At 36.6% G+C, this 18,793-nt stretch overlaps 1 protein-coding gene across 8 annotated transcripts in view; it reads right to left on the bottom strand.

Annotated features, from left to right (window-relative positions):
* TCF12 (transcription factor 12) overlaps positions 1 to 18,793 on the bottom strand; it is a 374,787-nt gene that overhangs the window by 22,762 nt on the left and 333,232 nt on the right. For all 8 annotated transcript variants that reach the window (XM_057306207.1, XM_026518560.4, XM_048219597.2 and 5 more), the window contains 3 exons: positions 12,569 to 12,647; positions 5,438 to 5,511; positions 3,411 to 3,617 (listed from right to left, as the gene is read on the bottom strand). In XM_057306207.1, the coding sequence (XP_057162190.1) occupies positions 3,411 to 3,617; positions 5,438 to 5,511; positions 12,569 to 12,647 (360 nt within the window). The remainder of the gene's footprint in view (positions 1 to 3,410; positions 3,618 to 5,437; positions 5,512 to 12,568; positions 12,648 to 18,793) is intronic.

Below are 18,793 nucleotides of genomic sequence, written 5' to 3'. Positions count from 1 at the left end.
ATCAGCTATGGATGACTTTTACTGACATAATCTTCTTATAACTGAAAACAACGTAAAGAAAGTTTATCAGCAACAAAGTTATTTCCCTAACCAAGGGACACCATTTTGATTAAATCTGTCTAAGTAGCCTTACACCACAAGTAATCTTGATAGCACTGCAGCTGCGAGCTGAGCTGTCTTTACCACTTTTATCTTGACGTCAACTCTTATTCTTCTACTCTAAGTGTATTCTGGCTTACCTCAATCAAATACTCCATCTACTTCAACAAAACTCCCAAACTAATCATTAAAAAAATAAGCAAACAGTTACAAGGCTCCAGGAAAAAGAAAAAAAACCAAACTTGCTAACGCTCGTTACCTGCACTGGGAAGCTAATTTATGTTCTAATTCAAAAACTGGCAAGGTGTGGCCTGTTGGTCAAATCTGGTCCTGGTATTAAGGAGCTCTTTTTTTTTTTTTCCATAAATGAAGTTTTATTGGAACACAGCCACACCCACTTGTTTTCATAATCTCTATGGCTGCTTTCATGTTACAATGTTAGAGTTAAGTAGTTGTGACAGAGATCATACAGCCTTCAAAGCTGAAAATATTCACTTATCTGGCCTTTTACAGAAGTATGCTGATCTTTCTTCTAAATGCTAGGAGAGAAAGCAATATCATATTTAAAACCTGCAATTAGGATGGTGACCTACAGTAAATGCCCATGAGAACAAAAATTTTATTTGAATGTTCTCTGGAATTCCTGAAATGGTATTTGTTTATTAGAATTAATTCTATTCTCTCCAGAAAATAAATGGAATGATGAAAATTACATATTTTAGAGAGAAGCTGACCTTACAAATTCTAGATGATGATACAAAATTGTTGATAAACTGGTATTTCTGTAGTTACTTCGTAATTTTGGCCATGTAACCTCCGTTTTTAGACACCTTTAAAACAAATACTAATTTATGTTAATAAAAAGGAAAAGTATAAAAACTACCAGAAAGTCAAACCGGACCAAAAAGGAAAAGTGATTCCAGAATGTAAAATTGTGTCATTTCTTAGTCAACATCTGTTAGAATACAGAGGGGCCAGAGGGAATAATAAAAGGAGATTAATTCTGAAGCTGGCTGGCAAGAGCTATAATAATATGCCTCCCCCCCCCCAAATTATACACCTTCCAATAATATGAAAAGAGTTGATTTCCTATAGGTGGGTACTGGGCGTGTAAGCAGGGGCTCCTGGCTCCTCAGATGTCATAAGAGCCAGCAGGATAAGAATCTTCCTCAGGGGGATGCCTAAGACTTAGCTGGGAGAGTCACTAGCTGACTATGAGCTTCATTTCATTCAATCCTTCGATCTTTTTGCTGAAATTGAGAAGTGAGGACTCACAGCTAAACTGTTCATTTCAGAAGGATGAGAGATGAACAGTGACTCACCTGACAGTTTCAGATTATTTTTGTCAGTTAGTAAGTTTCATATTTTGAGGGTAAGCCTGTCAGAAACATCTGTGGCTCCACCTCCACTACCGACTGTGTCTGGATGGGGTGGATACAGCAGGTGCCGTCTGGCAGACTTTCGCCAGCTCGATGTCCTCCAAGAAGGCTGTAAGAACTGGAGAGAGGACCGCGGCGGGCACGCCGAGCAACAGCGCGGGCTTAGCTGCTGTAGCACTGCTGCTGCCGCTCAGACTAAGCCAGACGCACCTCCCGTTGAGAAGACTTTTTTCTAGACTACTTTTCTTTTTTTTTCCCTTTTAAAAGAATACTTCTGGCAGCCTTTTTGTTGATGCTCTGAAGTAAGCAGCATATTCCTAGAGGATATAATGGAAGCTACTTTTTTAATTAAAGGCTTCAGGGCAATATCTAATGAAACAATTTTTCCCTCCCCAAGTCCTAAAATACACCAGATTTCTACATGGCTTTGTAGGACTGGATTTTGAAAAGTCTCTTTCCAACTCATATGCAAAGTTCATAAAAACAACCTTCCGAAGACAGAAGTTCCATTTTTATATAAACTCTACATTTAATTGGGAGGAGCCACAGCTCTATCAAATATTGTATAGGAGCAGTGAGCTATTAACAGGGAAGAATTAAAAAAAGATTAAGAGGTGAAGAAATAACTTCAAATGTTGCAGTTCAGACAAACCTGGGATGCAAATAGATTGATTTTCAAGTCATTCTTCCTAATAAGCATAAGCAGTTATTTCAACAAAACAATAATTATTTGACATTCTACATTTATATTTGCAACAAATGCTATCTTATTACACTACTGATATTTTAATATTACTACTAACAGTGATAATAACCCCTTATATTTCTATAACTTTCATAATTTTAAATGTTTTCACACTTTATTAGCTTACTGAAAGCAACAAAAATTTAGAAGGAGCCTGAATTTCAAGATCTTCTGACTCTGAAAAAAAAAAAAACAAACCCCAAAACTGGTTAAGATATGCAGGCATCTAATGTCACCTATGTTGACAAAAACACTGTACTCAGGAAACTAGGCAGCCGTGTTTTATGTTTACTTCAGCTGCTCCAAAATGAATATAAATGGCTGTCTGACATGTGAATGTGAAAATCTGGAACCAATCCTATTTTATAGAACACAAGCCTTCGGCATTTGGGGCACCTAATTATTTCGATGATAGGTGAATTTTACCCTTGATCACATGGCTCACAGCTAGAAATCTGTTTCATAGGAGAATATTTCATAGTATGCAATAAATCCTAAAAACAATGCTATAAACATTCGAACACATGTCACCAGTTAAATTGCAGGTTCAAAAAGAGCTTCATTCCTTTAAGAGACAATCTGGACAAAAAATAACATAGGACATACAACAGAACTTTTGATTTGCTGAAAAATTTTACTTTTTTCTCTCTAAAGAATTATGTTTTTGAAAAGATGGATTAAATTATTTTATTCTCTTCAGAAATTAATTGAACATTGTTTCCTTTTATTGTCACTTAAATTACAGCTATTCTTAAAAACTACCCATTTTTTCTTTATTTGGTAATAAAGCTTAAATTTGGACTGGTACAAATAATTTCACATTCCTTCTGCTTTTAAAGGTCGGTTCTGAATTATACTAAACAGGCTTTCTAGACCAGACCCCTTGAAATTCAGTCTTGCTTTACTGTTTTTGCTCTTCAGACTTCCTACACACTATTTCAAGGAAAAACTGTTCTGGCCACACATCTGGAAAAAAAAAATCGAAGTTTAAACTAAAATGATCTTGTTGAAAGTTAAAGCTCTTTGCACATGATCGTATCAGGACTTTAAGGGCCAATGCTCAGCCAATGACCCTGTCCAAAAAGTATTTTTAAAAAAGAAGGACCCTCACTTCCGAAGATTTCATGAAAAACATTGAGGACTATAGGTTTTAGTGGTTATTACAAAAGAAATGAGCACTATTTTACCATTGAAGCAGATCGACTGCTTGTAACAAGGCTTGATCCACCATAGTTTGAATTGAGATTTCCAATTGGTGCATTATGGGATGGTCCCAATAAACTGTGTATATCACTGTGACCAGCAGGCAAACTGGTGGACGGTCCCACAGCATGGTTCCGCAGCACATGGATAGCATCATCCAGTCTGTCTAAGCGATCCTCCATTCGAGATTGCTGTCGGGATTGAAAAAAGACATGGAGGTTACTGCTGGTATCTGTTAAATTATTAAACTGCTATGTTTTCTACTTTGGGATATATGGAAGTCAGCAAGTAAAATGTACTATCAAGTAGCTTCAAAAGCAACTACCTGCACTACAATCAAGAATCAAAGAAAGGATATTTGTTGACTATGCAAAATTAACAAAGCTTCAGAAACAAATCACTCTTCATAAAACTCTATTTACCGATCTACCATGAGGCCATTTCTTTTAGCTTCCTACAAAAGGTGAAGGCTATTCTGCTGTGTCTGATAATTACAGGTGATAAAAAAAGATAACCTGGACTTTCATAATGATCTGTGAAATGTGGGCAATTTAGGGAAGTGTCCTCAAATCCGTCAAGTTTAAGCTGTAATTTTTTTTAAGTGAATAAAGCATACCTATCTGAAATGGTGAATACATCCAAATATGCTCTTTCACAAAACTGAGGAAATGATATTGTCTGTGGATACACACATGCCCCATACACAAACATATTAGAATTTTAAAAATCAAAAGCACATGCCAGTAGAGCTCTTTTAAAAGGAATCATTCTCAATAACATAAAAGAACAAAAGTCTATTCTTACATACTGTACAAAAACGAAAATGGTCATTGTTTGATTTTAAAAGACTTTGGAGTCTGTAGATTTTAAATGGATAATAGGAAGTATAATTAATTGAAACACAAAAAAGGCACCATCTAAAAGAAATAGTACCTCACAGACATCCTTTAAGAAGGACATTGCATCTTGCAAATGCTCGTGAAGTTGCTGCTCAACTCGATTTTTCTGGCAAAGTCAAGACAGAACAGGAGGCAAAGCACAGGTTAAGATTAACTCCAAAAGAGATGAGGAAATAGCTGATGTGCATGTCAGCATAACATGTTAGTAAAGTTAACGCGGAGATCTGCAAGGTCTACTTGTATTAAGGTATGAGAAGGCTGGGATCTAACAGCAAAGTTATAAGGTTAGCATCTGAACAGCACACACTGCTTATATTTGCTTGCAAAATATGAGAGAAGAAGACTTTCCTTTCAATTGTTCTGTTAGTCACAGAAAAAGAACTTTTCTATTTGCAACCTGGAATTATTGAATGATAGCATGACTTAGCATTCCATCAAGTCATCCTTATTTTGTTTTTATAATACTTTGTAATTCTGTGCTAAGCATTGAAAAGCAACAGCAGTTAACATTCTACCACAAATTCTTCGCGCTCGATACCTAGACAGGCTCCTTTATTCTGCTGCCTTATTCGTTTTGTTAAATAACATTTTTGCTTTTACAATTAACACAATACCTTTTTTTAAAAAAAGAAAACATGGGAAATAACATTTTCATGAAAAATATAATTGATAATTACATTTTAAACTTTTAATGGAAATGTAATAAACCATATACAGAATAGTCACATGAGAAAGAGTAAAATACATCGTTTTCCACTGTTGGACTAATTTTTTTCCTTTTACTTGGTCTCTGTGCCTTTTTGTTTGTTTCCTCTTACATGTACACATAAAAGTACAGAAGAATTAAACTCTAGATTTATCAAGCAAAAATCCCATAACTCTATTTTAACACCAGCTGTCCCTAGACCAGAAGCCTGAGGACCCAAAGAACAGATGGCAAAAGGCACACCCAGTGTATCTCATATTGTTAAACTACATCAGGCCATTTGTTAGCAAAGAATTCGTGTGTAATGCTATCCTACTGTTTTTTCACTGTTACTCAAGATTTACTGAAAAAATGTACTCCGCACTATCAGATAAAAGTGACCTGTATATTCCTAAGAGGCTCTTACCAGGGAGTGGAGTGAGTTTTCATAGCTTGGGGATGAAGGAGCTTGCCCTCCAGGTCTGGGCCACTGACTGGTACCTGTTAAAACACAAAGGCACACACATACCTTGGTTAACTCAATGATCTTGATAATGTTCCGAAAGAAAGGGTAACGATATTCTGTAGCTGTACATAAACTTACGTAATAAGCATTTTTGTTCAGCCTTCAGCGTAGTATTGGCTACTTATAAGAGCAACACGTTAAAAAAATACTTTTTCACTATTAATACAACAGTGTAGGGAGTTGGGAAAAAACTATACTTAAAAAATAACTTCTTTTTCAAAATTTGTATTAGTTATTATTAATACCTCTGTTATCCTGTAACAAAAAAAGCAGAAACAGAGACATGAATACAGAGAACTGGTGGTTGGCAGAGGGAGGAGAGGTGGGGGGAAGGAAAAAGTGGGTGAAGGAGTGGGAATTGCAGGCTTCCAGTTATGGAATGAATAAATCAGGGGGATGCAGGCACAGCACAGAGAATGTAGTCAGTGGTATCGTAATAGTGCTGTATGGTGACAGATGGTAGCGAAACTTGTGAGCACAACACAGCACAGCATATAGAGTGGTTGAGTCACCATGCTGTTGTAACACTGTGTGTCAACTATACTTCAAAAAACCAAACAAAACCAAAAACAAACAAACAAAACCCCAAAACTACTTCTATGTTTGCATATTCTTCACATTTTGTCCATAAGCACACATTATCTTAAGAAAATGTACTTAAAATATATGTAATTTAAAATTCTGTTCCTCGCTCATGGCTTTACATGGTCCTTATGATAATGCTATTAATGACTATGTTAATATTCACCTGGTTCTCTAGATCATAATTTACTTAGCCACCATTATTACCTCACTGTTGGATGTTTTGGTTGCTTTCAGTTTGCTATCACAAATAATATCTAAATATTACCATATTGTGAATGGTAAATATTGTTATTATCTTTTTGGGAACACATCTTGAGGATAAACAGCATTTCTTTCTTTCTTTTTTTTTTTAAACTGGAGCCCAACATGGGGCTTGAACTCATGACCCTGAGATCAAGAACTGAGCTGAAATCAAGAGTCAGATGCTTAACTGACTGAGCCACCTAGGCACCCCAAGGATAAACAGCATTTCTGAATTAAAAGGTATAAATATGTTTATGAACCTTAATTCACAAAGCCAAATTGCTTTCTAAAGTGTCTTATTAACTTGTGTCATTAAGTTATACACAAATGCACCAATTTCAAATGCCTGCAAATACATTTAGGATTATCTATTAAACATTTTCCCAGTATAATTTACACCAAAACACATTATTTAATCTGGAAAAGATCATTACGAGAATTGTTAAACGTTGTTTACTCTTCAACTTCAGAAAAGTAGCAATATAATAACATAAAAGAGAAAAAAGAAGGTCAGAGTAGAAAAAATAAAAAGGAAAAAACTATAAAAAAATGAAAGGGTTAATTCATCCACGTGTTGCGGGGAATGCAGTGTTTAAACGGTCATGCCAGATAGCTTAAAAAAAAAGACAACACAACTGATCAAAAATCGTATTTCGTGATTGTGCATTTGGAAATAAATTATGTAGAGAAAATAATGAAAACCACTCAATTAAATTGATATTATTGTCCTTAATAAAAGCTTCAGTGACAACCTGAGTTATATTAGAAATCCGAAGTTGGAGAACTCGAAGGTTTAATTTGTTTCATTTACCGATAAATGAAGTTTTAACCGAGTTCCGCCAAGCCTGGTGTTGCAGATTATTTGCTACATTTAGGAAACACTGACAACTTACGGTATATAGTAACTATTATAGTTCACTTCAGTCGAATAACCTAGTACTTGTATTCCCATCAATCATACATATTTTGCAAGTTGAAAAGTTGGATAGACTCTTAACCTGACTGTATTTCACAATTAAATGCATACTGTTGTGACTACATAGAAAAAATTTAGACACTAATATTGTAAGAAAAAACATGTTAATATACTTCATCAGCTAACAATTTTTTTTACTTGTAAGCAAATCACAATATTTTGAGGACCATTAAAGGTTTCCTGCTAGACATACAAAATTAATCCTAATTCAACTACACAAATTATGGACAATCTAAAATTGCACATTGAAACAGAAGTTTGTCAACTAGTTCATATAACAAGTAGAATTCAGCAACCAGAGAAACCCAGTAACTGACTATATGAAGAACTCATATAAACAGCATTTCTGTTCAGCCCACACTCTACCACTGATTTTAGTGCATTAGTGCGTTCCAAGCACTGATGGAAAATTAAGAATTTTATGTGAATAAGAGGTTAATCATAATCCATTTTGAAAAAGACCCCAAATTATTTTGAAAGTAGTTTCTTTTAATGTTTACAGTATTTTATTTTCAGACATTTTGCTCCATCTTTCCCATTTCCCTTTGGGTGATCAGCCTGTAACAGGACCCTAATCATCAAATTATTTAATCTGTATGGGTTATTAATACAAGTTTTATAAAACACCTCAGGATTGTTAGCATGCATCTGCTTGGCAAAACAGGCAATTTTTGTGATTCTTCAACTAGTTTAGTACTGAGGAATGAGATGTGCAATGAGTTACTTAGGTAAGAAAACACCTACACTTATTATTTTTTGATAGTGATATGAAGAAACCACGCTAAGGTCTATATCCAAAATGTAATTCACTAAACTGCAAAAATACACACACACTCAAATCTGTTTTGTTTTTATTATAAATTGGGCTGCCCCAGTGTGATGTACTTGGTTAAAACAGAATACTAACATGCTTAAATCACTGATACCTGTTTGAACGTCATAGAAATGCCAAGTTACAGTTCATGGACAGAGTTCCTTGAACCCCAGTTAGTCCTTTCGAAGATTCATGCTATTAGTCACAAACGGGATAACTGGATAGATAGAGTTAGTTTGGTAGAAGTCAATCCTCTAGCTGATGTTGGTATCTCTCTCTCTAGCTTGTTATCATCAACTAGAGCATTATTACACAAATATGGAAGAGAACAGGGTATTTCCTGCCTTCCTTCCCTGTCACCTGATATCTGGTGTAGAAATATCTACTGACTTGGGGCTTATCCTTTCCTTCTGTTAGATAAGCACAAGCTTTCAACTGTTTTTGTAGTTAACAATTTCTATAATTACCTGGGCCTTTTAAGGATCATCCCAAAGAGCTAGTTCTTATTCAAGAAGGATTATAAATAAACTTACCTGCTATTAAAATGTAGTGACCATTTCTAAAAAACAAGCTAGCTAGCTGATGAGAATAGGAGAACTGAATTATTTGGCTAGAAAATGTGGACAGGCTTTCTTTGATCACTAAATCCAAAATCCACCTAGTGTTTCTGATCTGCTCTCTGAGTGGAACTTAAAGTTAACTGGTTAATAAATTTAGAGACTAGATACCAACACATGGAATGGGTCAAAGAAATTCTTAGGACCATTTATCACACATTTTCTTATTTTGTTAGCTGCTTCCCTTTGTAATCTCACTTTAAACTCAAACTTTCATGAGATCCCTCTTACTTGGAAAAGGTTGGATAATCCTTAATGTAGCACTGAATGCTCTGCTTTCCATAATCTGGCTCCAGCCAACCTTTGCATCTTAGTGTTTCACACTTCCGTATGTGAAGAGTTCATAGTCAGTCATCCCCATGACTCTCGATGAAGAAGTCATGTGCTTTCTTGGATCTGGATCTTTGTTACACTCTCCCATTTAGACCCAGACTCTTTCTCCTCCTTTTAAAGTCCTGCACTCTTCATGAAGTTTATGCTGACCACTCTAGCTTAGAATGTATCTGATGGCTGTATTTTTATGCATGTTTATCTTTTATTTTCTCAGCTAAACTGAAAACCTGCTGAAGTCAGATAAATGCCTAACACCAGCACACTGATGGATGATAAAAATAAATATCTCATTGATTAAACTAGCCCAAACTAAGGAATCCTTTCTTCCTTCTCTTCTCTTCCTATTTCTATTGTAAATGTTCTTGGTATTGCTACTAAGCAATTATTAAACCTTTATATTCCAGAAAAAGGTAAAGAAAGGCAAAACATGGTTTTGCTTGTCTGCTTTCCAAGTTCCCTTAGTAAACACACCCTTTTAAATACTTGTCCTTTCCCAAATGGCAACTGTAATAGACATAGTTGTCTCTTCTACTTTGCTGCCAGAGCCTTGATTTTGTTCAGAAGGGGGGTGGGGTATCTATCCTTTCTTGGTGTGAACCAGAAAAGAGTAACTCTATCCTTAGCTTTTGGGGTAAATCCTAATGAATAAGATAAACATGGTAGTCCCATCTCTGTTGTGAGCAGGTGTGTTAGGGGCCCAATGCTGGCCAAGGACTCATGAGGGCCAATCTGTTGAAGAAGCTTCTGAAAAAGATTCTTTTTTTTTTTTTTTAAAGATTTTATTTATTTATTCGACAGAGATAGAGACAGCCAGCGAGAGAGGGAACACAAGCAGGGGGAGTGGGAGAGGAAGAAGCAGGCTCATACTGGAGGAGCCTGATGTGGGGCTTGATCCCATAACTGCGGGATCACGCCCTGAGCCGAAGGCAGACGCCCAACCGCTGTGCCACCCAGGCGCCCCCTGAAAAAGATTCTTAAAATACAAGGAAAAGATGGTCCTTTTTCTTCTACCGAACACTGTTTTGTCCACACATGGTACCTTGAACTGTGGACTGTCCACACATGGTACCTTGAACTGTGGACTGTCCACATGTGGTACCTTGCCATCAGCCTGAGAAGAACTGCAAAGTAACAGAGCAGGAGCTCTGACATACCAGGGTCCAGGAACTTGCCCTGCTATCCGCCTCTTGTTGTACAAGGTAACCACTCCCCTTGTTATTTAATTAAAGCCAATCAAGACAAGAGCTTCTCCTCCTTTCAGCCTAAAGCATCCTGACTGATGCAGTATCACCATCCCAGAAGTTCCTCATAAGCACACTCTAGGTAGAAATACATGTTCTTGGCCGGAGAAGTTCCTAAGGAAAATAAGTGCAACTTAAACAAGAATGATGGTTGCCTTAGGAGACACCTATGTGGCTCTTCCCCTGTGTCTCTATCCTCAACAGCCTGGGCCAGTCTGACTGATGCTCAGGCACAGAGAACAGGACAAGCGTAGAGAGCACACAGTGGGGTAAAATTTTTTACTCTACATAACAGGCCACTGCAATACAAGGTACCAAGTTATTTCCACATATTATAATAGAAGCTCTGGTTTGCTCCATCTTTTTCATTTTTCCTTCGCTGTGAGTAATTTATCACATTGCGCTTTCCTTTTTCCTTCTCCCTTTACATTTCTGCCAATTTAGGGTGTGTGTATATGTATGTGTGTGGTGACAGGATGGAAATACTAGATACAGGAGATGGGAGAGATGCACTTGCATAAAATCAGTCTTTGATGTGCTGTCTCAGTAGAAATATATGAAAGAAGGAAAGAATTTTTCTTCGATTATGACTGCAGAATTGAAAAAGAACCTATTAATACCTTCATTACACACTTCAACAGACCATAGATTTTCATTAATCAGCTGAATTAAAGGGGGGAAAAAGGATATCACCTATTAAACATCAAACAAAGATGGAGGAGGAAATGTGACATTTTACTTTGGAACATTATTTTTTGAAAAATGTCTAAGTTTCTGATTCTCCATTTTAGTCATGCCTCCTCATAAATGCTGAACTCCTCTGCTCCCCGACTTCCCACTCAGTTATTAATAAAAACCAAAGGACACTTTTACAGCTCACTGGGCAGAGGAGGCGAGGAGGTGGGAACACATAGTAAGAACAGATATTCTCATCTCTGATGAGAAAGGGAAACAGGCTGTGGCAAAAAGGACACTGATAATTTCAGTAAAACTGTGCCAGAAGGGTGAGTAGGGTTAAAGTTACATCATTCTTCCTGTAATTTCAGCTCTCTGTTAAATAACAACTTTAAGTCAATGGGTCTTTCATAGTCGGGTCTATGTGGGGAACAGCTGTTCAACTTTTACTAGACAGCTGAAGCCATGGTGTCTGAGACAGTGGCAGAACCCACTAAGAGCCGAGAGCAGCTGCCAGCAGTTCATCATCTCCACACTGGAATGCTTCTCAGCAGAGTCACAAAGCTAAGACACAAAGCACAGGTGATAGCCAGGGCTCTGATAGACCAGAAACCTTCAACAATGCAAAAAGGTTTAACAACAGCAAAGCCGCATGGACTTAATTAATGACCTGATCCAGAAAAAGAATCAATTCTGGAGGAATAAGGCAATTTTTACCCAGTTGCCTAATGTCTTTTCCTCAGAATTAATATATTTCTTCTTCAGTATGTTTTTTTCTCAAACAATGCTCAGAAAAATATAATTCAAGTTTTAAAATGACTGCTTAATAAACAGTAAGCATTTTCCTATAATTTTATTTATTCCTAATATCTAAAAATTCCTATTTACAATAACAAAAACTGTACCTCAACAAATTTATACTGTAGGACAGTAACTGGAACTTGTTATAGCAAATGCAGAAAAAAACAGGAAAAAATAATCTGAAACGCTTATCTAACTCTACTAACAATATTCATCCACGTTCACAGAGACTTCTTTTCCTTAGCAAAAAGCTACATTATTCCCAAGAATTTATATATATGAAATAATAACTTAGTGGACCTAAAAATAAAGACAAACTAGTATAAACTTATTCATTTCTGAGTCTTACACATGGTACATGGAAAAGGCAGAGAACAAGAAAGAAAGAAGTTACATGTAACTTCTAAATAGGGTATTCTGTTTACTTTCTATGTTACCTTACCAAAAATTTTGATTTATCTCCTTCTCTATTTTGCTTTCATCCCAATTGTCTAGCCTTATTTTTATCCTGTTATAACTGTTCTTAGAAATTATACCAAATTAAGAATCTGAAAAGAATAATTCAAAAGTAGCAAATATTTCAATCTTCAACTAGAACAAGAGGAAGGCTCTGTTTACATGTTTTCTCAAAATTCAGATACTTTTTCATGAATTTTTACTAGATTTTATTGGAAAATAAACAAAGTTCAAATATTTCAGAGCAGTCCCATAAATGTTTTTAAGTCAACAGATAAAACAGAAGCCTACCTGTGAGAGGTGAGGGTGATCCAACTGGTGTTGATGGATTTGATGGAAAACTACTGCTGGTATGGTCAGGAGAATAAATCTAACCAGAAAACAAAATATACATGTATCAATATGTGACAACAACAAAAACAGAAATCCATTTGCATGGAGTTATTTTTATAACCTAAGCTGCCACCCCTAAAACTCAGAGTGAAAAACAGGTTTCATCAATTTAGGACTATTGTATTACATGAAGGCTATATATAGTTTGAAAACTAGGATTAAGGGGCGCTTGAGTGGTTCAGTCAGTTAAGCGTCTGCCTTCGGCTCAGGTCATGATCCCATGGTCCTGGGACCGAGCCCTGGGAGCCTATTTCTCCCTCTCCCGCATACTAGTGCATGCTCTCTCTCTGTCAAATAAATATTAAAAAAAAAAAAAGGACATTGACAAAAAAAAAAAAAAAACACACACAAACAAACGAAAAAAACCCTAGGATAGAAAAGTGTCATTTATATTCTAGAGGCTCCTAGCTGGCTCAATCGGTAGAGCATGTGACTCTCATGAGTTTGAGCCCCACGTTGGACACAGAGACTACTTAAAAAAAAAGTATTTTATGTATTCTAATAATGAGAGGAAAAAAATAGATCATATCTATTTCTTAATTATCCCAGTGGAAAATTATTTAGGTTTCTGTTAGAACAAAAAGAGAAGTTACTATAGAGTTAACAGACCTAAATTCTTTTTTTTTTTTTTTAAGATTTTATTTATTTATTTGAGAGACAGAATGAGAGAGAGCATAAGAGGGGGGAGGGTCAGAGGGAGAAGTAGACTCCCTACTGAAGGGAGCCCGATGTGGAACTTGATCCCAGGACTCCAGGATCATGACCCGAGCCGAAGGCAGTTGCTTAACCGACTGAGCCACCCAGGTGCCCCTACAGTTAACACATCTAATAAACAATTTTTCTTGGGGCGCCTGGGTGCTCAGTTGGTTAAGCGTCTGGCCTTCGGCTCAGGTTATGATCCCAGGGTCCTGGGATCAAGCCCCACATCAGGCTCCCTGCTCAGTGGAGAGCCTTCTTCTCCCTCTCCCTCTGCTGTGTGCTCTCTCTCCATGTCAAATAAATAAATAAAATCTTAACAACAACAACAACAACAATTTTTCTTAAATGCATCATCCAAATAAGTGATACCCATTAAAAATAATTATCTCAGGAAACTTATCTTTGACAACAAGTCTTTAAAAAGTTTTAAACGCCAAAGAAAATAATTTTTTAAAATAGTTATTCTTTATTTCTCATTTAAAAAGTTCTCAGTTTGATCAACTACATTTTTACCAAATATAGCTCCAAATGATGTATCATATAAAACTGAACTTGCTCCCAAAGGGTATTTTGTTACCCTTGAGCAAAGTGGAAGAAACCCTGCCAAGTCCTTCAGAAAATGTTCCCAAAATGATTTGTGGATTTCACCTCCTAAGAGGTCCACTTTATTCATTCATTGAGAGAAAGCACATGCACGAACTGGGGGTGGAGAAGGGCAGAGGGAGAGAATCTTAAGCAGGCTCCATGCCCAGCACAAACCCCCATGTGGGGTCGACGTGGGCTTGATCTCACCACCTTGAGATCATGACCTGAACTAAAATCAAGAGTTGGATGCTTAACCCACTGAGCCACCCGGGCGCTCCTAAGGGGATCCACTTTAAAGAGTATAACATCTGGATGCATAAATTTTGGTATTTTGACTAAAAGTTTTGTTGCAATATTTTGTATTTATTTCAAATTGCTGAAAAAAAAATAGTGACAGAGAACAGTGACAAGTTTACCTAATCAGCCATTAAGTATTTTAAAAGTCTTTTTAATCTAAGTACTAAGAGTCCCCAGGAAGTTTTCTCTAGGAAATTCTATTTCTAGTCTATAATGAGCATAATAAACCATCTTCACATCTCAGCACTTAGGGAGGACAAATCAACTTATGTGGATGAACTGTGGTGAAACATTTTAAAAAGGAAAACTATTTGTGGGTGAAAGGAGTCATCCAATAGAAATACCCTTGCTCTGAATAAGCTTAGAGCTCCAATGAATTTAAAGAGGCCCAAATTATGGCAAACAAGAGGGTCTCAGCATTGGTTTTAAAGACAGCCTAATATGCTGAAAAAGCCAGATATTGGGACAGGCTCATGAAAAACAAAATTCCACAAGTCATAATCATTAAACACAACAGGTTTTATTTTTTCAAAAGAAGAAAGCACTAATTGAATTGCAAGCAGCCAGAAAGCCTATTTTCCTTTGACTACAAATGGATATACCTACCTCGAATACACCAATTTGTATAATGTTACTAAATTCTAATTGTAAATGCCTTTAATCACCAACTCTCTCTGAACAGCCAGATCTAGAAGTTCTATATTCAAGTTAAAAAGCCATTTTGGGAAAGCAAAACTATCGAGACTTCGAAAGACGTTATGGAAGGACTTAGTAACAGGGAGGGTAGTATGTTGTATTAAGATCAATACTGTTGGTCTTAAAGTTGTTACCTTGTAAAAAATCAGGATGCACATGTGAAAATTAGCTAAAGGCCACATTTTTAGGAATAACTGATGCTAAATTTTTATGAAATATTTCTTAACTATAAAATTGGTAAGGGACGGAAAAGTTGGTAACATTGAGGGTGGGTGGATGAGCAGTGAGGAAAGTTTCAGGTTCATGCAAAACTTTATCATCAAGTACACCAACTCGCTGTCAAGATCAACAGCGTCAAAGCACTGGAGAAACAGCACTGCCCTTCTGTCACACCTGCCTGGTTTTGCTGTGTTTCTTCATAGTGTTTACATTGCTCCTTAACTGTCTAAACTTGTTTACTTGTTTTATTATCTGTCTCTTACCTTTTCCCCCAATAAAATGTATGCTCCAGACAAGCTAGGACTTGGTCTTATTCAGACAAAATCTGAATTATACAGGATTTGCGGTCACTTCAGATTCTACAACACTCGTAAATATATACTTGTTGAAGGAATGAATGATTACTATCCTTGCGAGAAGCTACTATTTGAGTATTTCTTTCGAATCACTGGATGTAACACTTAGGCTCCGTTTCTCTTTCACGATTCTGGTTTAATGCAGGTTTCCCTCAGAGCTCTAGTGTCGGTTTTCTTTTCTATCTACTTGTGTTTTACCCCTTGGAAATATCATTTCTGAAAGTATCAACCATGACATCTCTGTGAATGACTAAGTTGACATTTCTATGCTCATACTTACTGGTTGCTGGACTTCTCCATCTGGACATACTCTTTCACTTCAAGCTCAATATGCCAAGCCAAATTTTACACCACTGTGCCAAGCTTCCTACCCTTCCCATCTCCACTCCTCTGTTTCCTCTAACTTCAGCACCAGCATTCTCATGGTCACCAAATCCACTCTCTCTCTCCCCTCCTACTTCCCCTCTCCACCCTTCCCACCACAGACTCCAATACCTGTGATTCTGTTTCTGGGATAGGAACACATCTTTCTCACTGCTGTGACACTACTTTAAACCTTTACTAGAACTTATGGATGGATCATTTAAGTCTTTATGTTTCTACTTACTCCCTGCTCCTTCTGCCCCATATATAATTGCCTGAGCTATTGTCCCTAACCAGTTTTAAACAGTCAAATCCCATGCAGTACACTTCCTGTTGTCTACTAAATAGAACAGAATGACATTTGATGTCTTCCATAATCTGGTCACAAAAATATCTTTCTACCTTATAACCTACTTATAAATATTATGTACCCTATAATCCAAACAAAAGATATATTTTTTTCATTTTCTGAAGATAGCCTGTCCTTTCAAAATGCCTATTTCTTAATTTCTCCCTGATGGAATTCTACAACACATGATAGCCCAGCTCAAATGTCACCTCCCCATTTACACTCATCTTCACCTCCTTTATAACTGTACTTTTCTTGGGTTTTTTACTTCACAGTATGCTCCACATGATCATTTTCTGTATACCTGTCATATCATCTCTCCTTGATTTTAAGCTCTTTGAAGGCAGAGAACTTGTAATGTTCTACATTGAATCCATCCTTACCTATCACTGTCTTACACAAGTAGGTGCTGAATATTTAAAAAAAAAAAAACTGGAGTAACTAAACTATACTTGAAATCTGCTATAGCTACTTTTTGATAAAAAGCAAGACTCAGTAAGTGGCAGTATTTCTTAGTATTTATGTAATGGGGTTCACTAACAGAAATACCAACGGGGGTTAAAAGATCTTGTTATAAAGGTGAATTCATTTACAAATCAGTGTTACGGTATTAGTTTGAGAGCAATGATATGGCGTTGCTCCACGAATATTTCTGAGAATTAGTGTTGATGTATTAAGCTGTCCATACCACACTGTTAGGCACGCATGCGCTTTTGAGGGTATAAAATAGACTATCAAGACAATCAAATGAGGGCTTTAAAAAAATCACTGTAAAAACACATATCAAATATAAAATGTATCAAGTATAAAAATATATAATTTTGGTATTTTTTTCAAAAACAGCTTCTCCATTTGTATAATAAAAGGCATTTTCTCCACTCACCCATCACATTGTCTAGTTCTCCTTTGCCCTAAATTAAAGTGATGACAGACAGAATTGTTATTAATACCTTTCCTGAACTGACAGATAGCCTGGCAAATTACAGGACTTTTTATTGTCCCTTCTACTTCATAAAAAGAATGGGTATGTGGGGGACTCCTGGGTGGCTCAGTCAGTTAAGCATCTGCCTTCGGCTCAGGTCACGATCCCAGGGTCCTGGGATGGAGCCCCACATCAGGCTCCTTGCTCAGTGGGGAGCCTGCTTCTCCCTTTGCCTGGCGCTCCCCCTGCTTGTGTGCTCTCTCTCTTTCTGACAAATACAATCTTTAAAAATAGAACGGGTATGTGGGGAGAGGAGGAGCAACGCAACATTAAGAACACAGGGTAATACAGCCTTTTAGATCACAGATCATTTCATTAAACTTCACCTCTGTGTGTTTACTCTATCACCAAACCACATACACATTAAACTTATTCTACAGAAATTATTGTTACTTTAAGATATTCTATAATTAGACCATTTGACAAAAAGCATTCTAAATCAGGATTTCATTACTTCTTGTACTTTCTGACCTTAAAGAACTCCTACACTGATGTTTGAAAGAAAAAAAGAAAAGAAAAAAGTCAGTCACTTAAAAAATGGGGATGGGAGTGATTTAGAATGTAAAGCATAAACAAAGTAAGAACTCATTCTGCATGCAGTCCATGGTCCTCATACTGTTAAATGACCAATGATGAATAACTCCCAATACCTTCTGCCAGGCTTAAACGGTAATATGCCTCATTTTACTGCAACAAATGAGGCTCCTCCTCCTATCAGTCATGGTCCATTCCAATCAGCAGGGTGCCAATAAGCCAGAAGCTAATGAAAAGGGCCTCAGACAAAAAAGAAACAATGAAGGGCTCCCAAGCCCAACCTTGGAACTGTGAGCCCAATTTTTTAAACACTACAGTGCACATTTCAGTTAATCTTTATTATGCTAATGTTATTGAGTCTAAGGAACAAAGAAACTTATTTCATGAATTACTTTTAAACGTCAACTTCCCTGAATTTTCTTTTCTTTTGTTAGAGACTACTGACCATTTAACTATCCAGATTAAAATACACACACACACACACACTCTCTCTCTCTCTCTCTCTCTCTCCCTCCCTCCCTTTCTCTCCTTTGCTCAGAGGTAGAAATCAAAACATAAATTATCACAAAGAAGTCTGATATAATCAACAAAGTTAAACAGTCCTCTTGTTTGATCTCCTCTAAATTAAAGACCAAGTGTTTTGATATGGTATTAGGCACTGAAATAAACCAGATGTTTCTTCCTCTATATAACTCTCCATGGGCACAATCTTAAAGGGTTATTGTCTGGCAAATGTTCAGGGAAACACATTAGAAATGGCACGAATACCCAGATTTTCCTTTCCTTCTATCTACCCTAGTTTATTATCTAAACTAATGCATAATCCACAGGGCTTTGGGAACTTTGTGTAAATACTTTCATGTACAATTCTCTTTCTAGCTATCCTGAGATTAAGACCACAATTATCCCGGCTTAAACCTAAAATAAAGGAACCTTTGCAAATGTATTATCTGGCCTTACATGTTTAATCACAGTATTCTGTGTGCTCTTTAATACCTAAACTAAAGAACAAAGGTTGTACCCTGTGATGTTTCACACATGAA

Source organism: Ursus arctos, unplaced genomic scaffold (assembly GCF_023065955.2).
Source record: "Ursus arctos isolate Adak ecotype North America unplaced genomic scaffold, UrsArc2.0 scaffold_36, whole genome shotgun sequence".
NCBI classification, from domain to species: domain Eukaryota; kingdom Metazoa; phylum Chordata; class Mammalia; order Carnivora; family Ursidae; genus Ursus; species Ursus arctos.
Note: the sequence above shows the minus strand (reverse complement) of the source record. Positions and strands in the feature narration are given on the sequence as shown.